Raw genomic sequence first — 17,593 nt, forward strand, 5'->3', positions numbered from 1 at the left:
TACTTGTAATGTAAATGACTATATATTTATGAGAAATTGTAGTTGTACTGTACAAGTATGTTTGTAGGAGTGAACTGGTATTTAGGAGATTTAAAGAACTTGACAGAAAATAGGTTGATTTGGCTATCTTTATTTCTAGTTGGTTGGGTTCCTTATGTGTGCATTATACTTACTGGTATTAATTTCTTAGATTGCCTGTTCTTTTTTGAAGCAATATATTCTGGAGATTGGGTTTTGTGGCTGGTCAGTTTGTGGTTGAATAATGATCAAGGTAGATTTTCACTTTTGCATCAAATTTACCAGGATGACTTCTAGTTCCAGGCCACTCCAGTACAATTATGTAGTCACTGATTCTTGTAACCACACAAGTGCGTTAGGATCAATTTTTCAATTTTCTTTGTGTTGAAATGTGCAATAGAAATATGGTTTATTATTATCATTATTATTAGTAGTAGTAGTTGTATCATAATTTTGTAATTTTTTATTAAATCTACTACATTTATTACTACTACTACTACTATTTCAAATGCATAATTTCTCTTTCATCATTTATGCATTTTCAAAATCTATTTTGTCTTTCATTAAATTAAAATGGATGATGATAAATAATTTATTGGAATTTTGTTTTGTCTCTGATTCCTTTCATGAAGATGGCAAGTGATTATAAGTATCCTTTTGTTTTTTCAGAGATAGTAAATGTGTAAATATGAACATTATTTGTATTCATTGAGCCATTTCCATAACAAAATGTACACAGAATCAGGAACACTAAGAAGTAATTATTAAAGTGTATATGAATGTGTATGTATAGATAAATATAAATATATAGACATCAGGCCTTAAATTAATCGACGGCCATCGACGGCCAGGCCGTCGATGCCCCTATGACTGGCCGCGGTGCCCTCCCAAAAAAAGATATATTCACGGCCAAAAAGGCCGTGCCCTTTTTTTCAAACTGGCCGACGTGCCTTTTTTTCCAACTGGACGTGCCCTTTTTATTTTAAATTTGCGCACAAAAAACCACCAATTGCGCCCATAATCATCTAAAACTAGACGGCAAGACGCAAGTGTTTTCCGTGAAAATGCGCCCATAAATTATTAGAACAGTAAAAATACACGAATCACGAACAGTTTGCCGCCCACGAGCTCTCTTCTAGCTTCGTATTTAGTGCTTTAATAAGGCGCAAGTGCTGTGAAAATGCGCCCTTTGTTATTATATAGGCAATCCGCTAGCGCACGTACGTACGTACGTTCATATTATGCGATCGCATGATATGCATATGGTGCATGCTGTTGACGCACGCACGTACGTACAAATCGAAGGCCAGGATCAAGAAAACAAATCGTCAAATGGAGAAATAAACAAGCATTCAAATAGTCATTAGAGATCTGTCGAGGTTTGTTTGTAGGCCTAGTTTATTATTTTATCTCAAATAGAATTTAGAATTATCTTATTAATAAGTTAAGAACATCTACGATGTTCTCGATCGTAGTTACTCTCATTTTGCCACCTGCCGACCTCGCTTCAAAAAGCTACCCCGCCAGCTTCCCAAGACGAACGTTTCGAGTCCCGGTAAAATTCCGAGGGTGCATCGGTTTCGCTGGCAAACTTCCAGCCCGACAGCTTCCCACCAAAAGTGGCGAGAGTGTGTGTGCGAGGAACGATTTTGGTTTCGTGAATGCACGTTACGCAACTGAGCTGAGCGTGTCACTTTCAGCTGTCGAATGTAGTATAAGGACATTTTTACATCTTATTTCATTAGTTAGGCCTAGATCTATGTAGACCTTTCTATACAACAGTTAAAAAGATAATTTCTTCAAATTTGCTCCTACTACCGAGAGAATGGCGGAAGGTTTGTGTGTGAGGTGCGATTTTGATTTTGAATACCCGGCCCGGTAAACTTGCCAATTAAGTCTTTCTGACTTTCGATGTTTGTGAAATTGACAATTTATTTATTCATTTGCTCATCAATATTTTTAGTTACTTTAAAATACTGTTTAATGTGCAAGTTTGATGTTCTTAATCAATCTTTCCTGTTCATATTGTTAAGATTAAAAAGTTATTAAATTGATCGTTCGATCTATTCACATTATGAAATTAACATTTGTAGACTCTCTTTGAACTTATGATTAGATAAGCGGCCTATCTGTTTTTGGAAAATTGCCCCTTGCTCTGGTAAATTCCCGTGGCAAAGGGCAACTTAAAAAAAAAATTGCCCCTTGCTCCTGGCTGCTAAATCTAAGGCTTGCGGGCCGCCGCCTTGTTTGCAGGCGCATAGCCAGAGTTTGGTGTTTGGGGGGGCACATACATGTAATCGATCGAGGTAAAAAAAAGGGGTCTACAAAATTTCAACCGATCCTGGAAATTTTAGGGGGGGCATGTGCCCCCCCCCCCCCGGGTGGCTACGCGCCTGCTTGTTTGTATGTACCGTAGACCTCTATACATTCTGTGAAGAAGCTGGTGCTAAAAGTCATGGGAAATTGATCCTGCACAAGTTTCATAAAATACACATGACATCTAACAAAAATAGAATCAATTTTTTTGGCCTCATACTCGATGCCCTTTTTGTAAAATATTTTGGCCTCGATGCCCTTTTTGTAAAAATATTTTGGCCTTGGTGCCCTTAAAAATATGAGGTACTCGAGGCCAAACTGGCCTTGCCCTAAAAATGACGAAATTTAAGGCCTGGACATGCAAATGGTATAACGTATTTGTATGAAACATTACTTTTAATTATGAAAGTATAACATATTGCAATAAAAATCGAGGAGAGTTTGAGGCACAGGAAATTCTGGAAGAATATAAATTATAAATCAATATCATATATTTTTGTTGAGCTTGTTTCATCAAACCCTTTTGGGTTTAAGAATAAAGAAGCTCATTAGTTTATTAAAAGAAAAGTCTTAGTTAAAAAGAAGAGCAAAAATATTTTATGAAAAGGTATTCAATTTCTATCCTACATAACATCATAACATTGTTATGTCACATTTTCATAGGATTATAGCAATCATAAAGTATAGGGCCTCTTCTTATATTTTCAAACTCTCCTGAATCCCATGGATAAATTGCCTAGAATTGCAGCTATGTTTTCATTTGACCACATCGTTCAGGGATATATGCCCAGACTCCTTGTATGGCTCGGGAATATGAATTGAAGAACAAAAAACACACCAAATAAACAAATTAAGAAGCAAAATAAAACAAAACTAGAACCAAACCTCTCCAACCCCTCGCCAGAGGCGGCGGACCCGGGGGGAGGGGGGGCACAGTGCCCCCACTTTTTCAAGTACCCCAAAAGTGCCCCTTTTCCCATGGGAAAAGTGCCCCTTTAACTTTGTAAGAAGCGCCCCTTTTTACATAAAAAGTGCCCCTATTACTTTGATATGTGCCCCTGTTAATTTTTAAAAGTGACCCCTCTCCTTTCCACCTCTGATATGTGCCCCTTTTATTTTGACACGTGCCCCTTTTCCTTCCTAATAAATGCTCTTTTTCCTTCATAATTTCTGCTTTTCATAAAAGCCCCCTTTCACCTCCAATAAATGCCCCTATCAAAATCTGATCAGTGCTCCTTTTCTTTCAACAAATGCACATTTCCCTTTATTATTAGTGCCCCTTTTTAATTCTCATAAGTGCCTCTTTCATATATGGTGTTTGCCCCTTTTCAGGTGCGATAAGTGCCCCTTTTCACCTCTGATAATTAACCTTTTTTAACAATGATACGTGCCCCTTTTCCTTTCTTATGAGGAACCTATCCCTTTTTCATAAATGCCCCTATCAAAATCTGATGGTTGCCTCTTTTCCGTCGACAAATGCCCAATTTCCATTCTCATAAGTGCCTTTTCATCCCTGGTGAGTACCCCATTTTCACCTCTAATAATAACCCTTTATACTTTGACACGTTCTCCTTTTATTTTCTAATAAGTGTCTTATCCCTTGGAATAAGTGTCCCCCTTTCCTCTCATCATTCAACGTGCCCCTAATTTCAAGCGACTAAGAGCAATATCTCCCAAAGCTCGCTCGCTACGCTCGCTCAAATTTATGGTGTTATAATTATGTTACTTATCAAAGGTCTTTTCAGTTTGCTGTTATGAAAATGTGCTTATTTATAACCCGATGAGGATTGGTCGATGAAGATGTAGTTTTCGCACTGACCTCACAAATCTTATATTTTTCCTCGCTCGCAAATGATTTTTTTTCGACCATCACACCCAACTGCAAGGTATGATGCTTTAAAAAGCAATATTTTATACGATAAAGAGAAACAAATATTGAAATCCTCCCTAATAGTGTAATCATATTTTAGGAGTATATACGAATGTCTAAAAATTGTTTATTTTCGCTTTGAGATTTCCCTTTGTAGGTGCCTTTTTTCCCACAAAGTGCCCTTTTTTGTTGGTGCCCCCCCCCCCCCACTTTGGAAGTCGCTCCGCCGCCTCTGCCCCTCGCTCAACTGAATTCAGACTAGGATTAAGAGTCGAGAATAGTACATCGAATCGTCTTCCTTCTCTAATAATGTAATGAAGTGTCAAAGCTTCCGCGCGGGAGGGGGAAACTGAATTCAGACAAAAACACGATACAACGAATCGTCTTCTTTCTCTGATAATTTAATGAAACGTGAATGCTTCCGCGCTTCGCGCGGAAAGGGCGAATTTGAATTCAGACAAGGATCAAGAGAAATAGTTAAATGAAGCGTCAAAGCTTTCGCGCTTCGAGCGAGATGGGCGAAAATGAATTCAGACAAGGTTTAAGAGTCGGGACCGGTACAATGAATTGTCTTCTTTATCTAATAATTTAATGAAGTGTCAAAGTTTCCGCGCTTCGCGCGGGAGGGGGAAAACTGAGAAATTACTTAGTTCCTGGCCCCGGGTTTATAGGGTAAAATTTGTAGACATTTAGACATTGTCATTAATATATTTGTAGGTAATTGGTCGCTCGTTTTGTCGGTAATCGGTGGCCTCTACACTCCTTCCCACTCAACAACTGAAAAAGATCTAGCGACGCCGGGCGCCCCTGATAACGTTATACACTCGAGATGTTTGCAAGTACTACTGATGAAGTACCGGACCACCGTCTTTGTGCATTGTGCGGCATCAAAGCATATACAACGTCTCACGACGTGACAAATCACTTTTCTCTAACTTCTAACCAATCAGAAGGCCTCGTTTTTTTCCAGGAAGTGCCGGTAGGCGCATATTTTTTTTACACAACTGTATAGCCACTTCAGTCAAATATACTGCGCGAACGACTAGACACAGAGTCTAGCATTACCCTTAGCAGTGTTGGATTGCTGGGGCTGTACATGTGTACATACTCGTTATTTGTTTTGGGTTAAATCTATCCTCTCTTCTCTTTCATTATGTATTTCTGTGTTCTCCTTCAAGTTCAATCTATCCTCTTCTCTTTTGTCATGTCTTTGTTTTTTCACAATCTATCCCCCTGAGCTCTCCTTCGGTTATGTAATTCTTTTGTTCTCCTTCATTCTAACCTCTTCTCTTTTGTTTTATGTATTTCTTTGTTTCTCCATCAATCTATCTTTTCTCCTTTGACAATCAGCCATGCATGAAGACTCTCGTCTACGGCTGATTGTCAACGAAACGGAGTTAAGTCTTTTTTTAATTTCGTTTATTGATACGGCGGGCAGCCAGTGAAAACGAATTCGTTTAATAAAATTATGGAAATGCAAGCACTACTTTAAACAAACAGAACTTTTGTCATTTGAAAGGGCAGAAACTCAACTTTCTAGAAATGTGCATTTTTCTTCGAAATTCAGATACCGCCCGCCAAATGTCTTTTTGGTTTCCTTCCTTCAAATTGCTTTTAATCACTCATGTGTGAAATATGCATCATCTGAGTAGCATCAACTGAAAGAGGAGACTCTAAGCTTTCCAAATATGTATCATTCATTAATTATGGTTGTGATTAAGTTATGATAAAACATCGATACTTCTCGGTTTCGTTTTTTTCTGGGACGCACTGTATATCGCGGCTCATGTACTGTGATGTTTTTGGCATTGAGCCTCTAAGTTTAGGCATCCAGGCACCCTTGTTCAGTGTACCTCGATCGCCCTTTCTATCGGTACGTACGTAACCAGCAAGCGTACCGCTGGTCGAGATCGAGGCGCGGCAAGCGAAATTGGTGGAGTGCGCACCCATGATCTCGGTGATTAGTTTCGGGGGATAGATACCAGGATCCGTAGTTATCGTTAAATATGGATGAACTATTACTGCTACTGAGTGTCATTCTTTTACTACTATTTGACGGACTTTTAGCAGTTGAGCAAGGTAACTTTATGATCTTATTCTAGAAAAGGGGGCAGTATGTGAGATCGAGAATGCGGGGCCCGGCCGTGTAGTGCACTCCAGCAAAGCATAGAGTGTCAAAGGTAATGCGTGTGGTGTATACTGAAGTGGTTTTGCAGGTGGAGACGAAAACAATTGGGGAGTACATAGCGGATTCCCGCCCCGTATAACGCTTCATCTGGGCAGTGATTTTTTGGGGGTATTGTTCTCCCCCTCAATTATTGCTGTGTGTGCTTGAAGGGAAATGTAATGTGTACCACATCCTTTATGCCTAGATTCATATATAAACGCACACATATCTGCATAGACAGCAATAACCATCTGATTTGGGTCATTTCTTTAATAAAACTGACATTTGTTGTCATTCCCCAATAATCGGAGGTCTAGTGGAGCCAGACGTAGTCTCAGTAGAACAACCGACGATTAGAGAGACTGAAGCTTTCGGTCTAATATCTGCATTACTATCCTGGCTGTGTATTAAAAGCTTATATATTCTCAACATTTCAAACACTATAGGTCTACTGTACTTAAGTGACAATTGATGACACCTAAATAGCAGTAAAATACAATTTTTTCAACTTACTGATGTTAGAAAGAATAATTTAAAAATTCAAATTGTAATAGTCTACTCTGAGACTCGTACTTGCTGATCGACCACATTACATCGGCATGATTGTGTGCATTTGTGTATAATGAGTTATTGACTATTCATGTGTGCAAATGCTGCCTATAAACATGTTTTGCAGGAAAGGTCAATATACATTAGCATTGACTCTCTATGCTTTCCTGGAGTGTATAAACGGTATTTCAGTGCCAGCAGAGGATGTAGAGATAAAGAAAAAAATAAATGACAGTGATGGTGGGAAGAATAATTTTTGTAAAAACAGGGGTGCATCAATTGGTAACTTGTTAATATTTGTTAGTGATTAAAATGGAATTTGGGGTAATTCAATTACCAGGTAATTCTTTTCTCCAAGAGTCCAAGCGTACTATAAGTTTAATGCAGAGAATAAATATACATACAAGAAATTCATGTATGTATTTATTCTGTCATGAATAAATATGATATGAAACTTAATATGCATATTGTCTATGTTAATTGGTAGTAAAATGTTACAAGCATATATATATATATATATATATATATATCTTAGAAAAATACCCATAAGCTATATAGGCTCTTTGATCCCTAAAACTTTTTTTTAAAAGTGAAATATATAGGGTCTATGTAATTCAGAGTTTGATATAATGGTAAAGCTAGTAACCTGGGGGCCGTTTCTTGAAACCGTCATAACTACAAGATCAATGACATCTCGCCACTGTCACGCAACTTGTCAGCTAAGTGTTTCACGAAGCCGTCTTTGCCATGATGAGCGACAACTTCCTGGACAATGAGTTGTCACTATTCCGAACCCATCATATCTTTTTAATTGCTGTAAAGCGCCATCACAAGTCAGTTTATTGCTATTCCATGGGCCGCGAAATGTACGATTAGTTTCACCATCATTTTGAGAAAAATATAGACGAGTTCGGTACGTAATTCTCTGGGATGCGAAATGCAAATGTAAAGAAGTGATAATACAAATTATACAGGAATTTTAAAAAGCTGAATATAAACATTAAATCACAAATCATTAAACTATAACATATAAATAAAAGAGATAAGAATGTTACACACCGTTGTCCATAGTCGATCCATAGTCTTTTCTTAGGATACCATCATTCCTTTGGGGCCTATGTGCATTATTATTCCCTCTCTAATTACTTCTTCCAAATTATATTTTCAATATCAAATCAATTATATAACGAGTATTTATGAGACTCTAGAATAAAAACTGGCTGAGAAAAGGTATTTTGCCTAAAATTCCTCGTCACAATAAACAAAAAAAGTATGTATTGATAAACTATCACATTACGGTATCCTTCAACTACCTTTTGATTGGATTGTAGAGAAAAAAACACTCACCAGTTTTTCTTCAATTTAAGAATCTTTACATAAAGTATGCAAATCTTTTGATGATCTACATTTGATAATGACACTATTTGTTATTTATTTTAGAAGAGTTTATATGTATATGTTTCTTTTTGAACAATTTTATCCCCAAAACTTGTTTTGGGTTATTCGTGATAAATCAAATGGATCGTGACAAAGACTATGTTCTTGAGCTGCTAGTATCGCGATATATCGATATCATGTCTGTCATGGCTTTGTGAAACGGTTTATCCACTTCATGACATCTCCGTAGGTCGCCGACAAAGATATGACTGTAATGGAGTTGGTTTCATGAAACGGGACCCTGGATCATTTAATGCAAATTGCAAAAAACACTATGCATGTTTGTGGTAGCACTATAAATAGTACCTGTAAGAAATAATTTGTTTCTTTTTTATATTTGCACTTATTTTCAGCAACCGAGGGATCGGTAAGACTCACAGGTGGATCTTCTAACGCTGAGGGGAAGGTCCAAATCTACCACGATGGCAAATGGGGCATCGTGTACTCTTACCACTGGGACTTGTCCGATGGTGCAGTGGTTTGCAGGCAGTTGGGCTTCCTTGGTGTATACAGGGTGTCTGATGGCTCCACAGTTGGAGTGGGAAATTGGACGATTTGGTTGAGTGACGTAGGATGCTTGGGCACAGAGCAGACACTTGCTAATTGTTCGCATGATCCTTGGGGATCTCGTGGCGTGGTCTCATGGGACGGAGATGCTGGAGTGCAATGCATGGTCACAAATGATAGTAAGTCATAGCAACCAAGGTTTATCATAAGTTTTGTATTACATTTATAAATGAATTATATATAATAATAATAATACAATAGTAATAATGATTATAATAATACTAAAGATAATAGGCCTATTCATATTGATAATATTTATAACACTGCTGATGATAATGATAATAATAGAATAAAAATATTTACAATAACAAAACAAATAGTATTAATAATTATATAGTAATAATATTGCCTTCAAATTACTTTACTTTAGTCCATCCAAGTTAAGTGCATGCATGCACACATACAAATATGACATGCTTATAGTTCTGCTTGTATCTTCCAGCAATCGAGGGATCTATACGACTTGCTGATGGCTTTTCCGCCAACGAAGGTCGAGTAGAAATCTACAACTATGGTGAATGGGGAACGGTATGCGACGATAACTGGGATGTGCCTGATGCTGCTGTGGTCTGCCGCCAGCTAGGTTTCCCGGGAGTGGAGTTGGCTTTTACTAATTCACTGTTTGGAGGAGGAACAGGAAGAATCTGGATGAAGGATGTGCGATGCAGTGGCACAGAGCAGATGCTATCCGGGTGTGCCCATGCTGGCTGGGATTATGGTAACATCTGTCGTCATACAGAGGATGCGGGAGTGAGATGCCTTGTTGATGCCGGTAAGTCTTTTAACTGTTATCCTGCTATAATGAATACAGCCCAGTGCCATAGGGCTAATCCCCATTGTGCCAAGCCACAAATCCCCCCCTGTGTCAAGTATATTTTGTGATAATCTGATGGTGCGATCAATAGCGCTTGCGAAGCACTCGGCACAGCACAATGAGCATGAACAATAACTGCTATTACGAATGCGAGCATGCATGCATAAAGCAGCTAAGCTGTGGCTCACTCGGTGAATTAAGCAGCCAATCGATTGCGTGCTCCTATGTACAAAGCACTATTAGGGTAGCATGTATGCGGCCTTATGGCAGGATATGAGTTAAAGTGTACCAATGCACCTTCAAAAATAATTTGTGTACGGCAAGAATGTATGAAATCAACCTTTGTTAAACTTAGCATTCTGTAGGCCGGCGGATCAGGAGTACCACAATATCATATCATGACAATTTAACAAGGAAACACATAATCCTTGTCCCTCATTAATGCATTTGTTTTCAGAACCGGCTGAGGGGGCCTTGCGTTTGATCAATGGTAATCACTCTAGCCAAGGACGCTTGGAGGTGTACCACAGTGCTGACTGGGGCTCCGTGTGTGACAACAAATGGGGACTAGCAGAGACCAAGGTGGCATGCAGGCAGCTGGGATTCAAAGGGGCGGACACTTTCACTACGGGAGCTGCATTCGGGAAAGGGAGTGGCCAAGTCTGGCTGGATGCGGTAGCATGCAAAGGCAACGAGAAGCGCCTGGATGAATGCTTCCACAGTGGCTGGGCTTCAACAGAATGCACCCATGAGATGGACATAGGTGTGACATGCTCACAAACAGAAGGTCAGACTACTGTCTTTGAAAACGCATTTCTATTTCAGGGAAAAAAAGGATGAAGATTTTGTATGTACATTAATTGGTCAAAGGGACACAATCCCTAAGTTTATTTGCTCTTTGTGTTTGGATTTCTATTCAAAATATCAAATTTAAATATCATTTCTGTGAAAATATTTTCCTTTACTGTTCTTAGTTTATCATTTGAATGTATTACATGGTATTTTGGAGGTGACTGATTTTATTTCAGGTATTCTGTTGGGTGTACAGATCCATTTTTGGGGTGATTGGTTGCTACCCTACCCAGCTACATGTATATCACCTTGTTCTGTTATTGATTAGATGGAGATTCGCGCTTAGTGGACGGAAGCAGTGATGCCCATGGGCGAGTGGAAGTGTATTACCAGGGTATCTGGGGCACAGTGTGTAAGAACGGATGGAATAAGGACGCAGCGGACGTGGTGTGTATGGGATCAGGGTACGACGAGGCCAGCAAGACCAGTGTCAACGACGTTCCCGTGGGCACCGGGATGATCCTACTAGAGGGTTTGGACTGTATCGGATGGGAACGATCACTGAGATCCTGCGACTCTAAAGGATGGGGGGTGCATAATTGCACCCACAAGGATGACATCGCCATCAAATGCAGAAGTGAGTATGCCACACCCCACACTATACGAACGGACTGTAATCCGATTTAGGAAGAATTCGCAATAACATTTGAAACGAACATTTAAAAATGTAAAATCTTAATGACCGAAGATCAAGATCAAGATTAAGAAAATGTAAAATTTTAATTGATTTATGCTTTCTTGGAAAAGGACAGGTTCAATTTGTTAGAATCATCGTGACATTAGACCAGTAGTGCAGTTAATTGTGTACAATTTGAAGCCGATTCAGCTTTTATATATTCTGACTTAATGCACTAAAATTCTAGTTATTGGTATTCTTGTCATTATTTAGAAACTAAATCAGGAAGTTAATGTTTGTAAGACATCTTATACAATTGACATTTTTTGAACATCAGATTGCAGGACAATTGTGTAGTATGCAGTGGGCTTTAGATTGAAAATGTTACTTTTTTAAGGGAAAATTTATGTTGTAGGCTTTTTATCACAATTTATTTTTTAAAAGAATGAATGATAATAAGAAATTTGAAAGAAGAGAGAAATGCATTTTCACTTCCATTGTGTTCACAAATCTTTCTCTGTTTGTGACTCAACACGAGGTAAAAACAGGCATCTAATTTCATAAAATTTGTTAGAAAAGAAGTAAAAAATATGGAAGAAAAATATCAGAGTATTGTGTGCCATGAAATTGTACCCGTGGCAAGCTCACAGCAAAATTTGTCATCTTCTTTTTTTTTCTTTTTTCACTTTTTCCAACAGACAAAAGCTTTCTGTCATGGCTGCAGATAACTGGCATTGTTCTTGGCTGCGTAACAGTTCTCCTTGCCATATGTAAATGCTGTTTTTCATGTATGGACAAGGGGTGTGCCAATGACACTCCCGTTGCGGAAACAACACAAGATGTAGAAGAACCTGCTGGTGAACCACTAAATCCAGATCCCAATGGAGCGGAGGAGAAACCGCCACCAGCCTACGATGATGTTGGACATTTTCCCAAACCGCAAGCGCAAGGAGATACATCTGTATGAGGAGACTGCATGGACAACAGCGGAGACAATTTTGGAGTTCATTTTGGATGCAGTGTTAACTGGAACTTAATTGCGAAGGGATTTCTATCGAGCATTTCATTTGAAGTTGATGATTCTTCCTCAGGAGAGTTGTCCACCCTCTTCCATGATCCTTGCATGCAAAATGGTTTTAGACTACCTAAGAGATGCTAGTCTGGCCTATGCACTTTTGCATGGCCATACTAGTTGTGATGTAAATTGAGTTGAAAGAATTTTGAATGAATTAAATTCAGAATTCTTTTTTAAAGACATCAAAGAAGAAGAGATTTATAAAGTGCCTCTTCTGAGGATCTTGCCCAGTAGCCTACACAGGAGAGACTAGACTGAGAAACTGGACTAACAGAAGTTCATCGAGTTACAAACAATAGAAAAAATAGAGACAACAAATAAACAATAAATAATCAGTCATGAGGGCTGAACAAAATCAGGCAATAGTCTGGGATAGTAGCAGGGTAGCAATGCATCTGTTTTAAGAGCCATTCACAGGGGCCTTGCCTTTGATGAATATTGACCACTTCGATGAAGGACGTTTAGAGATGTCCCACAATGCTGACTGAGTTTCCTTGTTGCCGGTGTACTTGCCAATTGAACCCTGAATTAAAATGTATTCCGATGGTGAGGTTTAGTTCAAACCTTGGTTAAGTGTGGTAATAACTCTCTCAAAAGTCTCTCAAAAGTCTCATGCCCAGAGTTGTCTGGTTTAACTTTCATTCAAGTCTTGCCTTATGCAGCACAGCGATAGTGATCGAGATTTACAGCGAAGCAAATGTCTAGATGATCTTTGCACCTCGCCTGCAAATGTAGAGTGTACTAACTCTTACACTTAATCCAGGGTTAAAAGTTCAGAGCTTTTAACCTTGTCCATAATCATTTATTTCTTTTCTTCTCACACATACATTTATGTTTAGGTATTATAAAATGTTAGATGTAAATGGATCCAGTATCAATTCAAGCCGCCAGATTCAACCTTTACAGAAATAAACCACTAACCTAAACGCTTCTGTGAACTGTTGTAAACAAATCCATAGGAGGCGTGATGGCCAAACTGTTTTACTTACATCAAAGGATACATATGTTAGACAGATAATTTGTTTAAGTTCTTGAACTTCAGCCATAGACCCAATACTATACTTAACCCAATTGCAACCCTAGACTAACCCTTACCTAATACCTTTGACAAGATAAACAATCATTGAGTAAAGTGCAGTGTGTATGTGCAATATGTCTTTCCTTTAGAAAAGTGAATGTGTAGTCTTATTGGATTCAATTTTAAAACCATCTTTTTTATTATAAAAGATATAAACTATTTGATGACACCCTGTACACAGTTTTTGTTCAGTATTGGCCAGTTGGCCAATTTTAGTCACTTTCAATTTTTGAATAACTTTTATCACTTTCTAAGTATATGACACTAAAAACAAGTGTATAATTATGAGAAATTGAAGTTCTACTGTACAAGTATGTTTATAGGAGTGAACTGGTATTTAGGAGATTTAAAGAAGATTTGCAGAAAATGGGTTGATTTCACTTTGAGCAGAAATCAAGTTGATTACTGTTGTGGATAAAGCAGCTTTAATTTTTAAAATGATATGACAATTATGAAAATCATTGTTTTATAGGGTTAATTCACCTAAATGTTAGGTTTCTAAATCTTCTCAAACATTTTTTGATCAGTGCCATTGTGTTTGCTACCCTCTTGAGGCATACCTGCCAACCTTTGAAGACTAAAAATAGTAATCATTTTTTACGAGGACTGTGACGGAGCGGGGGGTGGGTGTGGGACAGGGCTGTCGGTGTCCCCCTCCCATGGTAGGGAGCTTTTGGTATTTTCAACATGTAAGAATGCCTTTTTCCTTCACTTTAAACTCATTTTTTATGCAACCCTCTCCCCCATAAAAAATATTTAAAAAAACAAGGACTAAAAGCTCAAAATTCCCCTGATGAAATAGAACCTGGAGGAGAAAAATAAAGGGCTGTGCATAAGCGTGTAATGAGGTACTCGAGGACACTTAAAGGCGAATACCCAATTTTTTTGTTGTTGACACCACCATACTACGGTAGAAGTATCCCAGGTCCGTCACCGAAAACTCAAGCGTTTAACTTTTGAGTTACAGTTGAAGGCGCTGATTTAATGATTTAATAATAATAATAGTAATCAATTCTGTTTTTAAAACCAAAGATGACAGACTAATTTTCCTCAGAGTCCAAACAGAAATCTGGATATTTGGTCCCACTTTCTGAGTGGTGAGTAGACAGTGATTGAGCTGTGAAACTTTTTTTACGCATGGTACCATGCCGGTGCTCTTCCGGGCACGCTTAAGCATCGGCCTGGACAGTGCCAGGTGAACGGGCAAAAAAAAAAAGAATAAATTTAAAAAAAAAAATATTAAAAAAAAAAATAAAAAATAAAAATTAAAAAAAAAATAAAAATCGTAATAATTACGCCAAAATCGTAGTAGTTGGCAGGTATGTTGAGGGATGATATCCTTCAATTCTTGTTTTTGTTGTGTTTGTCCCTTTCGGCAACGAGACCGTGCCTCAATAATTTGTTACATGTATGTAACCTTACTATATACTATAGTGATTGAAGTGTTTTCCTTACCATAGCTGGTTTAGAGAAATAGATACAAATAGCTCCCTGTCGTAGAGATTGTATGTAAGAGGGAACTAGTCAGAGCTCCCTGATGTAATATACGCATGTCACAACTATCTCTCTCAATGCACTATGAACCTTACTGTCATGGTTGCAGTGGTGGGATATGACCGATGCCTTTCAATGAATGGTGACTAACGTGTACCAATTACAAAGATATATTTTGCCCTGCATGTAAGGGGTGCCATTTTTTTTCTTCTTGAAGCAATATATTCTGGAGCTTGAGTTTTCTGGATGGACAGTAAGGAATGAGGGTAGGGGAGTGTTTCACAATTAAAGATTTAAGATCGACTTAGTTTGGACTTGAACTATGGCAGGCTATTTATAGTGTGGTACGGTATGTCACTGAAACAGCTCCTGTAGGATTTTGTGCCAAAGTTGATTTTTGTTGTTGCATTTTTCGATTCATTGGGGTCCAAGCTATCAGAAATTGATGGGGTTCAAATTTTCCAGAAGACACCAAATTTCCCTATTTCCTGTTATATATGCCATTTTGGCGCCCAATATGGACCCCCCAGGAAATGAAGGAGGGGTCTGAAAATTTGAACCCCATCATTTTTTGCCAATTGGGACCCTTTTGAAGCCAAAAGAGCAACAAAAAAAAAAAAAAAAAAAAAAAACTTTGGCAAAAAAATCCTACAGGATTACATACCATACTGCACTATAATGGCCCTAATTTCTCTATAACCATTCCTGGCATTGTTTTCTCAAGGGACGTACAAATCGTGGTCACAAATCTACAGCATTTACCTTTTTTATAGTTTATTTTTGAAGGAAAAAATATTATCTAAAGATAATAATTTCTAAGGTTTTTCTCTCTAATTTTTCACATCTGGTTCTGTCAAGACTTTTTAAGGACATAATCAAATCACATACCGTAGTGTAAGTCCAAGTATTCAATATAATTTAAGTTTACAATGTAAGTAGCTTTTTTATTCAACAATGAACCATCAAAAAGGTAAACTTCAACGATTTGTGACGTCCCTGAGAGATAGTGAGAACCAGTGGCATGAATGGCCTGCCATAGTTCATTTGGCACGCCCCCTGGTCAGTTTGTGATTGGTTAATGATTATTATTATTATTACTATTATTATTACACTTATTTTAAATTTTATCACTGCTACTACTACTTTTTGAAATGCATAATTTCTTTTTCATCATTTATGCATTTTTAAAATGTAATTTGTTTTTCATTACATTAAAATGAATGATTATAAATCATTTATTAGAAATTTGTTCGTCTCTGATTCCTTTATTGAAGATGGCAAGTGATTGTAAGTATCCTTATTTTTTTTTTTTTTTTAAAGTTCTGAGATAATGCATGTGGTGTGTGGAACACCACAAGGGAGTATAATTGGTCCTTTGTTATTTCTGATATATATATGATATAATCAATACATCTGAATTATTACATTTTGTGTTATATGCGGACGATACCAACATATTTATTTCACATGCTGAATACGGCACTAAATATATGGATTTTTGTTCAAATAAGGGCCAACATCTTCAATTTGATTTTTCAATAGCACAACCATGAAATACAAAGAGGAAGCAGTACAAACTTCCTACAGATAGATGATAAGCTAACTTGGGTTAAAGGTAATACAAAGTTTTGGGAAATTTTGAAATTGGGTGGATAGTGATTCTTTACAATTTTGATATATTTGGATGCCCCCGTGGATGTATTATAAGCGCTAGAAAATTTAGCCCCTAAAACAATCCTGCTTCCGAGAAAAATTGAATATAAAAATTTACCGGTGCTCCCGGTAAATTTTGATAAATTTTTAAATAGCGCCTATACGGCCGCATAATGGTAGCTGCGAACATGAAAATCTCAGACTATGTAGTTGTGATATATAATTTCTAAACGGGAATAGCTAATCGGTCGATTTTAGTCAAGAAACATTGTTTTATAGCTTAATTAATATCTTGACCTTGAGAGGGAGCTTTACAACATAAAGAGTTAATTATTTATAATTCCATAACTTTAGACTCGATTTCAACCGCAGCAACGATCACTGACTATTGTAGGATCGCATATGCTTCCAATATGTTCATTTGAACCAAATTCATGACCCCATACCAAAACTTTGTATTACCTTTAATCACATCAACTCCATTCGTGGAAAGCTTAGCATGTCCATTGGTATGTTGAGTAAGCTATGTTATTTTTTTTCACTTTGTACAATGCCATCGTCCTGCCCTATTTTGATTTGTGTAGTCTTGTATAGGAGCCAGCTCGTGTCATTTAAACGGGCTGAAATACTTTACAAAAGAAAGCCATTTGTCTATTTTCAAACTCCATTGTCTTGCCCATACCCTCCCTTGTTTAAGAAACTGAGTTTCTCTGATAATGTAACAATTAAAACAGGAGTCTTTATGTATTGTTATACAAATAATTTGTATATTTACTTTGTTACAGTTGACAAGAATCATAATGTTAACGCAAGACAAAAAAATAACATTTTCTTGCCATATTCATGTTTAAAATTACGAAGGGTTAATTCTATACAACAAAAAGGAGGTGAATTATGGAATATTCAAAACTCAATTAACTAGATGGAATTCGACTGCGCGCAGTCGAAAATGATGCCTCCGTCATAGAGCAATTTTACAAACCAAAACAGAAGAAATTTTTCGGATTCAAGTTCAATTGTAATCCATTGACAGGTTCTCAGAATATCGTGATTACAAGCAATTTCTCATATACATATATGACCCTTT

The 17,593-nt window shown here is 37.5% G+C and overlaps 1 protein-coding gene across 1 annotated transcript; it reads left to right on the forward strand.

Annotated features, from left to right (window-relative positions):
• The first annotated feature begins 6,054 nt into the window (after positions 1–6,054).
• Positions 6,055–13,980, forward strand: LOC591063 (neurotrypsin). The gene is made up of 6 exons (XM_790642.5): positions 6,055–6,283; positions 8,711–9,043; positions 9,367–9,696; positions 10,196–10,525; positions 10,859–11,167; positions 11,905–13,980. The coding sequence occupies exons 1-6, from the start codon at positions 6,211–6,213 to the stop codon at positions 12,171–12,173; spliced, it is 1,644 nt and encodes a 547-aa protein (XP_795735.4). The 5' UTR covers positions 6,055–6,210; the 3' UTR covers positions 12,174–13,980.
• The last annotated feature ends 3,613 nt before the right edge of the window (positions 13,981–17,593 follow it).

This window comes from Strongylocentrotus purpuratus, unplaced genomic scaffold (genome assembly GCF_000002235.5).
Source record: "Strongylocentrotus purpuratus isolate Spur 01 unplaced genomic scaffold, Spur_5.0 spur5_scaffold_8, whole genome shotgun sequence".
In the NCBI taxonomy this organism is placed as follows: Eukaryota; Metazoa; Echinodermata; class Echinoidea; order Camarodonta; family Strongylocentrotidae; genus Strongylocentrotus; species Strongylocentrotus purpuratus.

Excerpts from the sequence above, each read along its gene's own strand:
- LOC591063 (XM_790642.5), top strand. The coding sequence starts at position 6,211 with ATGGATGAACTATTACTGCTACTGAGTGTCATTCTTTTACTACTATTT. Across the intron at positions 6,284-8,710 it reads ACTTTTAGCAGTTGAGCAAG|CAACCGAGGGATCGGTAAGA; the intron begins GTAACTTTATGA and ends ACTTATTTTCAG. Across the intron at positions 9,044-9,366 it reads ATGCATGGTCACAAATGATA|CAATCGAGGGATCTATACGA; the intron begins GTAAGTCATAGC and ends TGTATCTTCCAG.